Genomic DNA, 15,337 nt, shown 5'->3' with positions numbered 1-15,337 from the left:
GAGGTTCATATATAGACACCATACTATTCTGGGTAGATACCTAAGGTGATTCTATCCCACTTATCATTGATAACAGTCAATACTCATGACATTATTGATACTAAATAATATAACAATTGATTACAATATTTTTCGTATTAATTAATAAAGATCACTATGTTTTTCCATTACTCTCATTATTTTCATGTACCCTCATACTCATACCCCGAGAGATATTACTAATAAAAAACAAATAATAACTCTCTCTCCTTCTTATATATTTCTTTCTCTCTTATGAGTTACCATAATTTACTTATTTAAATTATAAATATTCATAATTTAAATTGTTTAACTAGGTAAGGAGGCATAATTTCTGTACAAAAATTGGAAGACAATAGTAACTATTGTAATAATATAACTGTTATATTATTATAATATAATAAATATATTATTATATTTTAGGCTAATTGTTACAACATATGAATTTGGTGTACATCTCAAAAATAATTTTTTACCTGAACTATCCAGATGAATTTGTGATAAACGCTTATCATGTAAAGATACTTTTGATGAATTACGAGAAATGTGACCACCAAATGAATCCTGTAAAAATAATGAATGTATAAAATATAACATAAATATGAAAAAGAAAAGATAAATACACAAAATAAAAAAAAATAGCACAGTAATTTTAGCACATTGATTTTTTATGACATCAATATTAGCAGGTACACAGCATTGTTATTATCAATGATAGTAAGGTACATTGTTGTGAGTTTATAAATACACTAACTGAAAATACAAAAAGTATATCTATTGATAGTCATAATTGATAATAAACAATCCGTGACTGTGATAGCAATATCATAAAAAACCAATTAGCTACCTGTATTTGTAATCCCTTGTGTATTATACCTATATATTAACTCAAAAATTTGAAACTTTAAATGTTTATATCTAATAAACAAATTAAGTTTCATTAAAAATTCAAATGCCATTTATTATTGAATTAAAAACTCAAACATTTTATTAAATTAAATATATGTGTTACCATTTAAAAAAACAAAGTTGACACCCTTACCAGGCAAAAGGGATGAACTTAAAAAGTATTACACAGTTAATAATTCAAGAATAATGTGTAACTAAATATAGTAATAAAAAAAAAATTTTTAAATTATTATTATTCTATAAGTAATTGAGTGGGTTATGATAAAAAAATCACCCAGTATATATAAGAAAGATTAGTCGAGATTTTCAATTGTTTAAGTACTTTTACCTAGTTCAAATTAAATTTTTGTAACTTTTTCGGTTTTTTAAATGACTAATTTAATTATATTATAGCCAAAAAACTGATACACAAGAGGAAAAATGAAAAAAAAAATTTTTTAATAATATTTTATTATTTTTAATAATTTTTAATAAAATTTTTAGAAAAATATAACACACTATATAGTGTAAATAAAGTGTTATTGAATCAAAAAAAGCTTTATTGGAACTTCAAATCATGTATTAGTAAAAAATTTATTAAAAAAAAAAATTAAAAGTATTTTTATGTTTTTAATTATTTTAACAAAATTTTTGTCAATTTTTTTAGCAATTAAATACATACATGAAATGTTTAACGTACATCTTCAAATTATTCACTATTTATTTTATGTGAATTATGTATTTCCTTAATTATATATTGATAAATTAAAATTAGCTCTTTATAAATTAAATTTTTTTAAGGCAAATAATTTTTGTTGAGTTCTCTGTAGAAAAATAAAATTAGACAATTATTCTTTAATCTCCTAACAGTAATTTGAAAATTTGATCAGAGTAATAGTCGAGTATTGGTACTGTACTACTGATTTTGTTTGAAATTTTGTTGGTGTATTACTTTATTAAAAAAAAAAAAAAAGTTAAATATTTGTTGATTTCTTTTTATATAGATATAAAATTTCATTTAGATGTTTTAAGGGTAAATATTTTTAAATAATTGATTATATATAAATTAATATTTTTTTTTCAGTTTAATTTTAAAGTCATTTAAATTTTTTTAATGCATTAAGTGTAAGTTTTTTGCACCATTTTCATAACTCTATGAAGTATAAGTTTCTATAAGTCATAAGGATTTAAAAGTTATAAAATAATACAATAAACTAAATTTTTTTAATAAAAATTGAAACTTAACAACACAATATCTAATACTTTAAGTAATCAATCAATCAATTATTGTAAGCAAAAATTAAATTTATAAGTACTATAAATAAATTAATAATCTCACTTCGTCCATTTCAGAACTTCCCATGCTAAGAAGAGATCCATCACTGCAGGTGCTATGCGAAGATTTATTTATCAACTCCTAACAACAATGGATTAAAAACAAAAAACTCATTAAATTTAGTTTTAAAAAACCACATATATTATCGCTATAAATCTAATATATACTTTGCTCAATAGGAGATCATTGCCAGTGGCTATAGTAGGTGAATGCATTGATGGACTTCGCGGGAGTCCCAGGTCTTCTTCGTCCACATCGTCACTGTCATCGTCATCTTGGAGTTTTCGCCGCCTTCTTACTGCTTCTAGTAATTCAGCCTTAAAATAATAATAAGTTCAAGAAAATTCATTTTTAGATAAATATTAAAGGAAAATGTAGAAGACTGCATTTATCCTAGAGTGTTATCTACCTAAATTTAATATAAATAACAATTCGTACTTAAAAAAAGCGTCCTACATATACATTATATAGGATAAATCATCAGGGCGTTACGGCCGACGTAAAGATATTGCGCAGCTCTGCCGGCAGAGTGATTAAAGGTCACGGTCAACCGAGTTGCTAGCGCGTCAGTTTTCGAAAATTCTCAAGTCAATCTTTGATGTGCACACTGCACAAGTACACATTTGACGTGCCGCTTTAACGTTGTAATATAACAATTGTTAATGCACTAGCGCACATAGTCCTTAATCATTTACTAGTAGAAATTAAGAGAAAATGGGAATAAAATTATTAAAGGAGTATAAACAATCAAATTTACTTTCACAGCTGTGGCGATGAAATAATATTGAGTATTTCGTTACATTACTACTTGCGCTAATTTGATCAAATTATATTTTTAGTTACTCACTCGAAACATTTTTTGAGACAAAAATAATATACATATAATATTGTGTTGATAGACTAGCAAGTGATAAAACACTACTGATTTCACTGTCTAACAAAGTTTAACTTTAACTGGTTAATAATACAAGATGGTGATGTAAGTAAGGTAAAAGTGTCACATGTGATTTATAAGTAAAACATGTTTGGCAAATTACTGAAGTATTATATTGCCTCGATTGTATTCTATTATTAACAAAACGAATGGTTGTACACAAAAAGATATTTTAAAACAATAGTCGCTTATCCGTTCTTTTAAAAACAACACAACAACGAGGGAGTAGTAATTTACGAGCAATTATTGAAAGGGAATAACCTTTTAATTGATCGCAAAGAAATTTTTTTTTGTCCTTCTATCAACTATAAATGAAAATTATTTTAGCTGATTAATCTTTAATTACCTGCATTATGTTGGCTTGCGGTGGAAACCCTAATCGTGGTACCGATACTGCCGACTCAGAGTCGGACTGACCGGAATGTTGTTCAGGATTGAATACACTATCATGACTAACACTTAACAACGTCGAATGTAAACTTCTGAAATAGATTTAAAAAAATTCTTTATATTGACATAAGGATGACGATAATTTTTTTTTCAGTATGAAACTTATATAATAATTTTTTCTGCGAATACGCATACCGTCTTTTGTTGAACGGCTCATCAATCAGTTGACTAGTGGAACGACTCCTGGAAGATTCCAAGTTGTTGTTAGATTGCTGCTCAGCAATAATATCATCGCCCGAATTAAGCGCATCTCCAGCATTGACAACAGGAACTTTTCGACGAAATATCCGCCGCAAACCTTTCAGTGGATGAAAACGTTTTCTTTTTGGAAGTTCTAAAAAAATAACATATATGTCTTTAAAATATAGCAGAAAAAATAGTAGAATATTTTTATCCCTCTTTAAATTATAATTTCTTTAAAAGAAATTCAGTATTATTCAATGAACTATATTATTTATTTTGATCATTATAAGTGTTTAGATATAAAGGATTTCTATTATTCTCATTGTTTTTAACAATTAACATGTCTCCTTACTTTTTGAACACTCTGTATATAATAAATATCGATTCAGGAAACTATGTATACAGATTTTGATTAACTGATAATAAAGAAAAGGAGCTAAATTATTTTTAACTGAATATAACGGGACATGAATATTTTTTAAATAGATGTCTAACCACACCCTACAACATTGAAATCCTATTTTTAACCCTTTCTTCAATATATAAATGTAGTTGAAAAACAACACGAGGAGATTAAACACAAAAACTTATGAAAAATGACAACACGTTTAAAATGAAACTTCTAAAACTTATGCACGAAAAGTCTTATAAATAGTAAGATAAAACACATATCAACACTAGAACAATTTAGACCTTAGATTCCAACAAATATAAAATAATAATTAAAAATATTTACCTGGTCTTTGGCTGGTGGGGAGCTCAGGTTGTGGCGAGGACTCTCGCACACAAGACATAATTTACTATGTGCTCGTCTCCGTTTAATTGCTTTTTAGAGATTGGCGTCTGCTAGTGTGATAACAATGTTTGTCATAGTTTCTGTAAAAAATACAAAATTAAGTTAGTTTAAAAGATAATAAGCGTCGCGAATGAGAACATAAATTCCAATAAATGTTTATACACACACGAGCAACAACACCCCACGATAAACATTTTTTATAATATACATCATATTTGGCTTGCAAAACGAAAGTAATAATTGTAAAGAGAACCTATTGGCAGAAAATATTAGTTAGTTGGCGAACTTTGTAGCCATGTGGTGTTTAAATAGCTAATAAGAAAAGAAAACTTTAAACGCGAATATAAATATTCGTTACGAAGATAGAATTGCTAGTGCTAAGAGAATTAATTTATTGTACAAATAAAAATTGGAAAATTAAGATAAAATAGTGGCAAAGTATTGATGTATTCTAAATAAAACTACTAAACAATATTAGGTGGTACTAGTGGATATAGTAGCAGCAATTGAACAATACCTATTGAACAATTTCTTAATGGCATAAAAAACAATTAGATAACGTCTTAGTTAGACTTGCTTTACTTTTTTACGCTTTGAAGAACATGATTGACTGAAGGGGCAATAAAATATCGTCAATAATACAATAATTAATTAATTTCGGTTTAGATTTCTGAAGTGTAAGATGTCAGTTAAAGACTAGCCCGGTCATAATAACTACTTCAACGTAGCTTTTAATTGGTCCAATAAAAATCGATCAATTTATTAATACAACTATGGCAAAGGATTGATACAAGTTTTATAACAAAAATATTTAAGAGTTAACTAGATACATTTTTTTTGGTTTGTTATATATATTATAATAAAACAAATATAGTTTAATCGACGGTTCAAAGGTTTCTTATTAATTCAAGTAACATACTTTTTTTAAATCATATTTGAATTAATAAAATTAGCTTAAGCCAAAGCTTAAGAGTAGACGGTATACCGTGACTCAGTCACTAGCGTGCGAAAACTCTAAAACTCATTAAGATCCTATTAACTGAAGACTTCAATTTCCTTTATCAAATTTATGTCACAGGAGCCTATATAATAATATATCAGCGCATTGGATTTTATAGAACGAATTTAAAGATTTATCCTAACTGCCAACTCCGCCACATTTTTTTCAAGGTTTTTTGTACGAATTAGATTACAATGAATACACGACACGTCAACACATTACATAATAACATTCTTTTATAAGTCGACACAGTTTTTTTCGTATCACATTGAAATACATAAATGTAAAAACATATATATTTTAACATCACAGGAAAACCAATACGTTATAATATTAAAACATTATTATAATATGTAATTGTGATGTGAAGCGGTTAATTGTTTTTCAGGGTCGTCTCATCACTAACGACATCACAGGCCATTCTATGTATCATAAATTGTTCTAAACAGATATGAAGATGTCCGCGAAGGAGTGTTAAGTTAAAATTTAATTGTATCTTCAGACATCATATATATTAGATAATATTACTGCCACATGTCCTCGGGACATGAAAATAAATTACAAGAGTCATGCGTTTTGCTATGTATAGTAATATAATTGGCGACGATTTCGCGGCAAACGGTCAATGACGTCGAATGTCAAAAAAAAAAAAAAAAAGTATAAAAATAACACGGCAGCGATATTTGATCGATTATGAAAATAATGTACTCTGTTAATTCAAAGAACTCAATATTAAAAAAACTTTTTTGTCTAATTATCAATTAAGAAATTTCATAAAATCCATATCCAATGTTGTATAAAAAAATTCATTATTATGTCGCATCAATCGAAAAATATATATTAAATTTAAGTGCATCCTTATACATTTAGCAACAACAAATTAATTTTCTGCCTGTCATTCATATAACAGAAGTATATATACATAGGAAATAATTTAAGTTTTTTTGTAAACTAGAATTTAAGAGTATTATACATAAATAAAAAATTAAAAAATAATATATATTATAGAAATAATAATATATATTATCTTTTAACAAATCAAAAATATAATAAAATAGTTTCTCTATTTTTTCCGATAAAACATTTCTGTTAAATAATCTATAATCTAACTTCGCAAGTTCTAAATAGCTGTATAAGTATGCTTTTTGTTTAAAATAATACTATAGTATTTATTCAATTATCTAAAAATATTTAATTTAATTATTTTATAAACTATCAATTAAATAAATGGCTTGCAAAATAAAAACTTGGATTTTTAAAATTTTTGTTACTTGAAAACCAACTTATTTAAATACGAGAACTGAATACGACCTACATTTTAACAACTTGAGAATTGGCCCTAATGATAAAACAGTATACTTATTAGTACTACAATATAATATGCACACACAAATATAAAAATTTGTAATGAACCTCGAGTGTATATTAAATATAACCGGTTGAAACTAAGACTCGATGTGGTTTACTCAAAAATATTTATAGTTAGCTTGTTTGTTGTAATGCGATTTGGTGATTTACAACCTAGCAATAATTATTATCTTCGTTCAATAAGAAAGAACCACAAAAAAAAAAAATAATAGTTCCAGTCGTAAAATGACCTTGATTAAAAAAAAAAAAAAAATCGTGCATTACAAAAAAGTTATACCTCAGTCGGACTATATGAAAAGAACAAATATTTATTGCATTTCTCTTAGTTAAGTATATGTCTTTAATGAGCCCTGTATACACAATACACAGGATAATAATTAATTATAATATAACGGAGGGAATCGTCATGATAATTTAATTGTCAGTCGTTATAAAAATCTAAACACACAAACATATTTGTTTTTAACGACAATAATTCTTACTCATTCCTGGGAATATAATCTTTTCAGCGGTTGATCGTTTTAACCTTATCAGTCTCGCCTCTCGCTAATATAATAAAAAATACACTATTGTTAATCTGTAAAGAACAATACGATTAATCGCATGTGTTAAGTACAAACGAGAGAAAGTTCACGCGCATTACCGTATACAGAATAATAGTGTTGACATTATTGCATTATTAAAGCGTGGAGTTATTATGTATAAACGTGGCAATTAATCTTAGAAAAAATATCATACCATCTTAAACGTATAAAAATTCTTTTGCCGTTTTTACAACAACATAGGTTACAGCAGTTGCATTTTTACCATTCATTAAACAATATTGGTTAATAAGTAAAATGGTATGATGAATAATTACTAATATACTTTTAAAGTCACATTGTGGCCTAATAGTGTGAAACATATACGTTTTGGCAGTTGAAGTGTGACGGCTCGACATTAAGGCAGTGATGATTAACTAAGAGCTTTTTTTTGGGCGATTTAAATATGTTTATCTATTTTTTATGTAGTTAAAATATTTTATAAATTTACATATCTGAAACTATCAAATCTGCAAATTATCTTCATTTTAATTATACCATCGCAATTAATTTTACCAAATATTTTTTTTGACTGTATAAACAATACTTTTATTAATAAAAATATATTTTTAAAAAGTTTCTAAACTCTTGGGAAATTAGAAAAGAGATCTTATGATGTCAATGTAAAGGAATAATGTTTTTTTAAAAACCGTTATGGGTGAAACATCGCCAGTATTATATTAAATATAGAATATTAATATAACCAAGCTATACCAAACATAGACATTGGCCGCCAAACATTGACATCAATTGTACCACAATATTACATGACTATATTAGCGATAACCAGTTAAAGGAAACCTAATAAAACAGATATAGCTAACACTGATTGGTTTAAATATCGCTATGAAAATTATAATAGGAATATCATAAAATTGATAAAAAATTTATAATAATAAATACATAATATATCAAATGTTATAAACGTAAAATAAATGATAAAGAAAAAATATATGATTCATATATTATTGAAAAAAAAAAATTATCATAAAACCTATTATTCACATTACAAAGAGTAACTCCCAAAATGATTAAATATCAATATCAAAATAACATATTTTTAAATAAAAAGCAGTCAAGACCCGTTAACATGATTTTTTTTAAACATCCATTGTTATAAAATCAATAATTAGTAAAAGTAATGTTGAAACATTTATAATCGCTCAATTATCAATTATGATGTTCAAATGTTAGCATTCTTACACGCAAGAGCACGGTTTAATGAGTAATTATTACTAAACTAAGTATTTTAACGGTTATTTCCCTATAATTATAAACTATCATAACACGAGATATAAAAAGTATGATTTTTTATAATTTATTAAAAATGTTCAACACTAGGTCCATGACACTAAATTGCACAGAAAAATATGAAAATAGTAGCCGGTAACATTAACTTGAATTTTTTCATGTTACCTATTATTATACCTACCTATAAAATAAAAAACTAACTAAACAGAATATTTTACTATATTAGTAGTCTGTAAATAAAATATTTGTTTATAAAAGTACACCAGTTAAAAATTATATTTGCTTAAGTTAACAAAATTTACTATTAGTCAACGAAGAACTGTATTTGAAAAAACTCAAATGATAAAGAACAAAACAATTATAACAAAAAAAATCATGTAATATTTTCCATACAACGACTTCCATTAAAACATACTAAATAAAAATTAGTCTATTAAATTTATTAGAATATCTTTGTAAAACTTTGTTTGTCTGTTTAAATTTTGATGGGTTTTATTAGTTATATGTACCAACATAATTAGGAAAAATTAAACAGCCTCAATAATTATGATTCATATCGATATTTCAATTACAAATACAAAAATAATAATAATTGATATTATACTATAGTAAAAATAGCGTTTTAATAGAGTACTTAGCATTACAGTAATGGTTAAATGACCGAATTCTGGGTACACTTTCTCTTTTTTACATAGTTATGAATTTATTATAGAAAAAATGACAATGCAATAATTTAAATAAAATATTGTCTTGTTAAAATAAACAGAAACGTCGATTTTTCATCTAAAACAAGTTTTAGATGAAAAATCCTATTCAAATAATAATGAAAGTACCATGCTTTAGTACTACATAATTTTTATCAAACAGATAAATATTATCATTGAACTAACCGTATTGGTATTATAGTTCAAGTATAAGCGTAAATAAATTATAGACAAACAATCTAAAACATATTCTCGAAGCAAATCATTAGACACATTATTAGAAAGGGCAAGCGTTATAGACTGTGAATTATGAGCAAGTATGTTTTTTTACAGTTCTAAACATCTTCTAAGAAGAAAACTCCATAAAATTTTTTAAGTTAATTGCAATTTTTATCTCATCAACCTCAATTTTTACCAATATGGTGTAAACTGTAAACCATTATGTTTTAATAAAGAGTAGAAGAAATTGCACAAAATCGTTATTATTTCAGCAATACAAGACAAAAAACTGTCAGTCAGAGAAATAAAATTAAGTGTAAAGTAAATAAATGAAAACTACTTACCCTTGTGTTAAAAATAAACACCAAATAAATACGTGGATGAAATATTTAACTTACAAAATGATAATTATAATAAATTTATAACAAATTAATAAATAGAATATGCTGAAATAAGTTAAAATCGATGTTTAGTTAAAAATATATTAATCACGCAATGAAGCCTATTAATTTTACTACAATGCTACTAATAGTATTTTAATTTATAGTTTCAAACACTTATCGAGATTACTACACAGTTTTTATGCGTTACAACTCACAGGCAAAGTACAAAAAAGGAACAAAGAACTAAATGTGTAGTAGGCCAAACTCGTGACATTGCTCCCAGGCAAAAACCATTATTAACATACAAACAGATGAACAAAAATGCACATATAGCACACCGAAACTACAGCTCAACTACTAGTAATATGGTCTGAAACATAAGATGTGATGTTCAAAAATAACAAATAATTTAATTCAATTGGAAACCATTTAACAACTATTTATTTAAGAAACCAGAATTGTCCATAGAAAGATCAAAACTGCAAGTGTGCTCGTGACCATGACGTGACCTTTACAAACTCTTTACTGATTTGTAGACACTATTGTAAAAGGAGTAACCGGACTACATTTACTATGCCATGTAATAATAATATCGTGTAACTGTGCATATATTTTTTTAAATAATGTTCAGCACCTATTCGTGATTATTGTATGAATAATACTAATACTATTAAGGAGCTTCTCTCGACTACCTTTATTTTTATACAACCAAATTTTTCAAGAAATAGTGATAGAAAAGTATTAAGACTTTAATTTGTATTATATCGACTTTGAGTTCACAATGTAATTATTTTTCCGGATCTGTTTTATTTATAATTGCTCGACCCTGTTAATAATAATTGAACATTGCAGTATATTACTTAACAACAATTTATTCACATACTTGGTTCATTGTGAAATGAAAATATTGGGGTAATTTAGACCTATCGTCTGCATGTGCGACCTTCAGCTCACATACACAACTGTTGCAATTTATAAAATATATCACATAAGCACATGGCAATAGAGTAAAGAAAAACACACAAACGGTTGTAACTCAGATAGATAAGTTGTATATTTTACCATTTTCAAAATAATAATAATAATTTTTATTTTATTGAGAACCAGTCACGCCTGCGCAGTTTCAATTCAATACTGCAACATTGTAAAATGAGTCGAACGGCTATAGGATAATATATATACATACTTAATGTATTTTTTCTATTCCTACAGCCCTCTACATAGACATAGTAGAGGTGGGTCGACAAACGGATACGATCACGGTTACCGGAAGGATGTATTAGCGATGTTCAACAAACCATTCTTCCGGCTTTTGTGCATATAAAATCTCCTAAAAAAACCTCCAACTTAAATGCACTTGTACTTAATATCTTACTCAAAGAATACTTTTTTAAATATTTTCCCTCATTCATCATCATTCAATCGGGTCGGAAATGTAATCGCATTGAACTTTGTAGAAACCTTACATACTATTACATAGTTCTCAAACTGAAATTAAATTGAAAAATAAAATCATTATGTTGTTATTCACTTATCAGTATTTTAAGCAAAGAATAAATATATTTAGTTCATAAAACTAATTAACACTTATAACAAACGATCACCACTTCAAAGATTATTTTCGCCCGCGAAACTACTAAACATCACACTCGCACGACATTGTATTTTAAATAGTACAAATGTTCAAAAGAATTGATAAAATTTATTTCACAATTTGTGGATAAACATTTTTCATTGACCGTATTTTATGATAAATATATGGTTTGAATAAATAAAATAACAAATTTAATGGTAACAACAAAAATTACCGATATGTATATGCAAATATACGGTTTTTATTTATAAAAATACAACGTTACAAAAACTTACTGTTATATTATACATGTAACATATATTATTAAATGTTAGATATTCGAATGTAACGGCATTTCTATACATTAATTTTAATTTTCACGATTCATTATTTTATAAAAAAAAAATTTTATAATACTCAATTATGTCATGATAAAAATGTTAATAAATATTATAGTCAGCACAATGATTTCCTAAATTAATCAATACCAATGTGCTTTACAATAATTCCATTTCTTTGTAGTACCAATAAACGATCGTATACATAGGTTTTAAGAAAACATAACATTAACTTTACAGTTTTGTATGCCAAACAGTCACGATAGTATTCTGACAAGAGAATAATAATGACAATATTTTATAACGGTAGACCGAGCGTGGTCCGAAACATCATGAGCGCGAACATTGGCCGCTAGATGTAATTTCTCTGTACTACTAACAGAAAATCATAATGCACTGACTAATTGTTCCTACAGCAAAATATTTGTGAGAATTCTCAGACGCAAATGACGATTATTAAGATCTATATTATTGTAAGTACCCAAACGATAGCATAAACAATCTTTACTCTTTACATACTCTCTTGATATACAGTTATAAAACGCATCAGCCCACTCGTTTTTTTACTAGTGGGTCATAAAAGCAATAATAATAATAATAAAGAGTGGAAAAATCTGGAGACGTGCGTTATCTCTTTAAACGCACAGACAATGATTCAATGCAAGTGTTTGTGATGTTGAAACCAGATCATATTATGCCGGGGGGACACAGCATGAAGGTTCCTATGGAATTAAAGTAACTCATACGATATCATTTTATTTTGTATTATTTTTTGCTGCCTGTGTATAAAACATTGTTAAGCTCTTATGCATTCATAGAGATTTTAAGTAAGTACTTCATATGAATGAATGATTTGTGATGATAGTAAGTAAAATATCCAATATAATGTTAAACTGTTTCAGAGTAAATTAAAAACTTATGGTAGGTAATTTTTAAATCAACGTCGAAAACTATTTAAAAAATATAATTATTCAACATAATTTAGTTAAAATTATACACACCTGTAATAATTGCGTATACATAATTTGTTATTTGTCATTTGAAGTTCAAGTTTTTAGATAAATATGACAATATTAATAATATTATTTTCTTATTAATAATTTGACACTATATAACGCACAATTTGTTAAAACTACATCAGAGTATATGTTATATGTAAAATTATTTTGAATTTTCCTCTTCACACGATTTAAATAAAACACATTAGTCAATAATTAAGAGAACAATTTTTTTTATACGTGTCCAAAAAACATTATTAATACAATGAATTGTTTTTGTAATCAATCATAAATTTCAAGTATTAACTATACTATCATATCCAGATAAAACATAAGATAAACAAATATTTTATTAATAAATAACTGTACAATTAAATTTTTTTTAAGAGACATTCTACAAAAGCAACGAAACATTAGATACACTATGTAATTTCGTTAATCACTTATTGAGAAAAAAATCGTAGAAAATATGGCTTTACATTGAGTATAGATGTATCTTACATCACTAAAATTATGATTATTTTCATTTTAATAAGTAAATGAGTAATAGCGAATAACAAGGTTAGTAACGTTAATAATATTTAATCAATTGGCAACATTTAACCATTTAATGTTTTTAACAATTGTATCAATTCTAACAACATTTACCAGAAATGATTAAATTAATAAAATATAAAATGTTTTTCTATGTTTAAATTATTGTAAATTTCCATTTATTTTTGAAAAATATAGTTTGTTATTAAATGTTGACAAATTATTTCTTACAATGTTAATACATGTACATAAGTAGTTGGTAAGTATTATATTTTAACTCGACATTTTACAGGTAGATTTTGTTCAAAACCCACATGATCATAAAATGACTACCTTTATAGCGTAAATATATCATACCTAATATTTAGCATGAATTATACGGCAGAAAACCTTAATAAAAAAACTCTTAGCAGGTACATCTACGATAATTCAAAGAAAAATTATTATTCACATACCACGACAATATTCCGTAAAAAAAATTTGGAAAACCTAACCAAGATTAAATGAATCTTAAGACATACACACAAATGGACAGAGAAAATGTGACTCTTAACTTTTTAACCCATAGAGTCCATTTTGGAATTTATCTATTATTAACAAGTAGGTAGACGATTTGTAAATGTCTACTGTAAAATGAAGTAAGAATATTAAAAGGATATGTATAGGTATGTATTTTATATTTAGCTTACGTTAATAACTTTTACGACACTGTTGAGTTTTAGGCATTTTGTAAGAAATTAATTGCAAGCAGTTAGGATTATTTATATAGATAGTGTCTATTTTTCCATCATTATAAATGTTGGCAATGTATCAACGAAATTCCAGACGAAAAATGTTAAGAAGAATAAATCCTAAGAAATTTTGAAGTGCTCCATATTTGTTGTTAAAATTTTATAATAATTTATGTAAATAAAAAATCAATTGACTATTGAAATACTGCTATACATTTATATATATATATATATATTTAAAATAATTAAACTTATACTTATTTAAAATTTAGATAACGCAACAAAGTTTATTTAAATGAGATTAAATCTAATACGCTAATTTGAAAATTCTAATATATACTGTAGCCAAATATTTAAAAATTGTCATTATTTAAAAAATATATATACAAGAAACATCCGAAATATTAAAAAAAACATTACATGCTTGTGAACGATTAAATTTTAGCATAATTTAACTTCACCAAATTAACAGATATTGTTGTTAAGTATTAATATTGGGTTCCATAAGTTAATTGACATTAAAAAATAGAAACTTATACTTTAGTTAAATTATCCTTGAAAAATCCAATGACGAAATTCAATTAATTAATCTCTATTAAAATTTTGTGTAAATAACATTAGTATTTTTTATTTTTTTTTAGCAAATAAAAGATTCTAGTAATTTATTATCTATCATCGTTAAACTACTTTATTGGGATATGAAATTCAGTTACTGTGTGTAAATATTCCTAATATTAAATAATTTTATCTAATTACCTTATTTTATATTTCAAAAATAGTAACATTCAACTTGGGTGCAGTGTAAAATACTTGTAACTATCCCATACGTACTTGCAAGAACACGTTATAAGATAAATACGCACAAAATAAAAACACTTAAATACGTATTACATAAATAAAATTCACGTTACTAAATGAGAAGCTATAGTTAAAATTTAAAGTATGAAATCAATCGAATAAACTTCAAAAAATAATCACTCATGAATGAAATACACACAATGAGACACACTAGCACGACGCAAACAACACTGTCGGACTGTAAATGATAAAAA

At 25.9% G+C, this 15,337-nt stretch overlaps 1 protein-coding gene and 1 long non-coding RNA gene across 4 annotated transcripts in view; one reads left to right on the top strand and one right to left on the bottom strand.

The window, feature by feature from the left end:
• The window catches only part of LOC126908523 (uncharacterized), a 19,887-nt gene extending 4,550 nt beyond the window's left edge, over nt 1–15,337 (bottom strand). Inside the window, exons 1-7 of the mRNA XM_050690683.1 lie at nt 15,042–15,337; nt 4,546–4,685; nt 3,762–3,960; nt 3,523–3,658; nt 2,410–2,559; nt 2,246–2,323; nt 495–582 (exon numbers count right to left, since the gene is read on the bottom strand). Coding sequence (XP_050546640.1) covers nt 495–582; nt 2,246–2,323; nt 2,410–2,559; nt 3,523–3,658; nt 3,762–3,960; nt 4,546–4,603 — 709 coding nt within the window. The 5' untranslated portion in view covers nt 4,604–4,685; nt 15,042–15,337. The remainder of the gene's footprint in view (nt 1–494; nt 583–2,245; nt 2,324–2,409; nt 2,560–3,522; nt 3,659–3,761; nt 3,961–4,545; nt 4,686–15,041) is intronic.
• LOC126908553 (uncharacterized) lies at nt 12,124–14,488 on the top strand. 3 transcript variants are annotated; one of them, XR_007704796.1, is made up of 4 exons: nt 12,124–12,849; nt 13,408–13,581; nt 13,847–13,896; nt 13,968–14,488. It is a non-coding gene; the product is annotated as an uncharacterized LOC126908553 (long non-coding RNA). The 3 variants fall into 3 exon arrangements; XR_007704795.1 differs by having other exon boundaries at nt 13,965–14,488; XR_007704794.1 differs by having other exon boundaries at nt 13,847–14,488.

The sequence above is a fragment of the Daktulosphaira vitifoliae genome, unplaced genomic scaffold, assembly GCF_025091365.1.
Source record: "Daktulosphaira vitifoliae isolate Bord-2020 unplaced genomic scaffold, ASM2509136v1 Scaffold_5, whole genome shotgun sequence".
In the NCBI taxonomy this organism is placed as follows: domain Eukaryota; kingdom Metazoa; phylum Arthropoda; class Insecta; order Hemiptera; family Phylloxeridae; genus Daktulosphaira; species Daktulosphaira vitifoliae.
The sequence above is the reverse complement of the archived record's forward strand: the minus strand, read 5'-3'. Positions and strand labels throughout refer to the sequence as shown.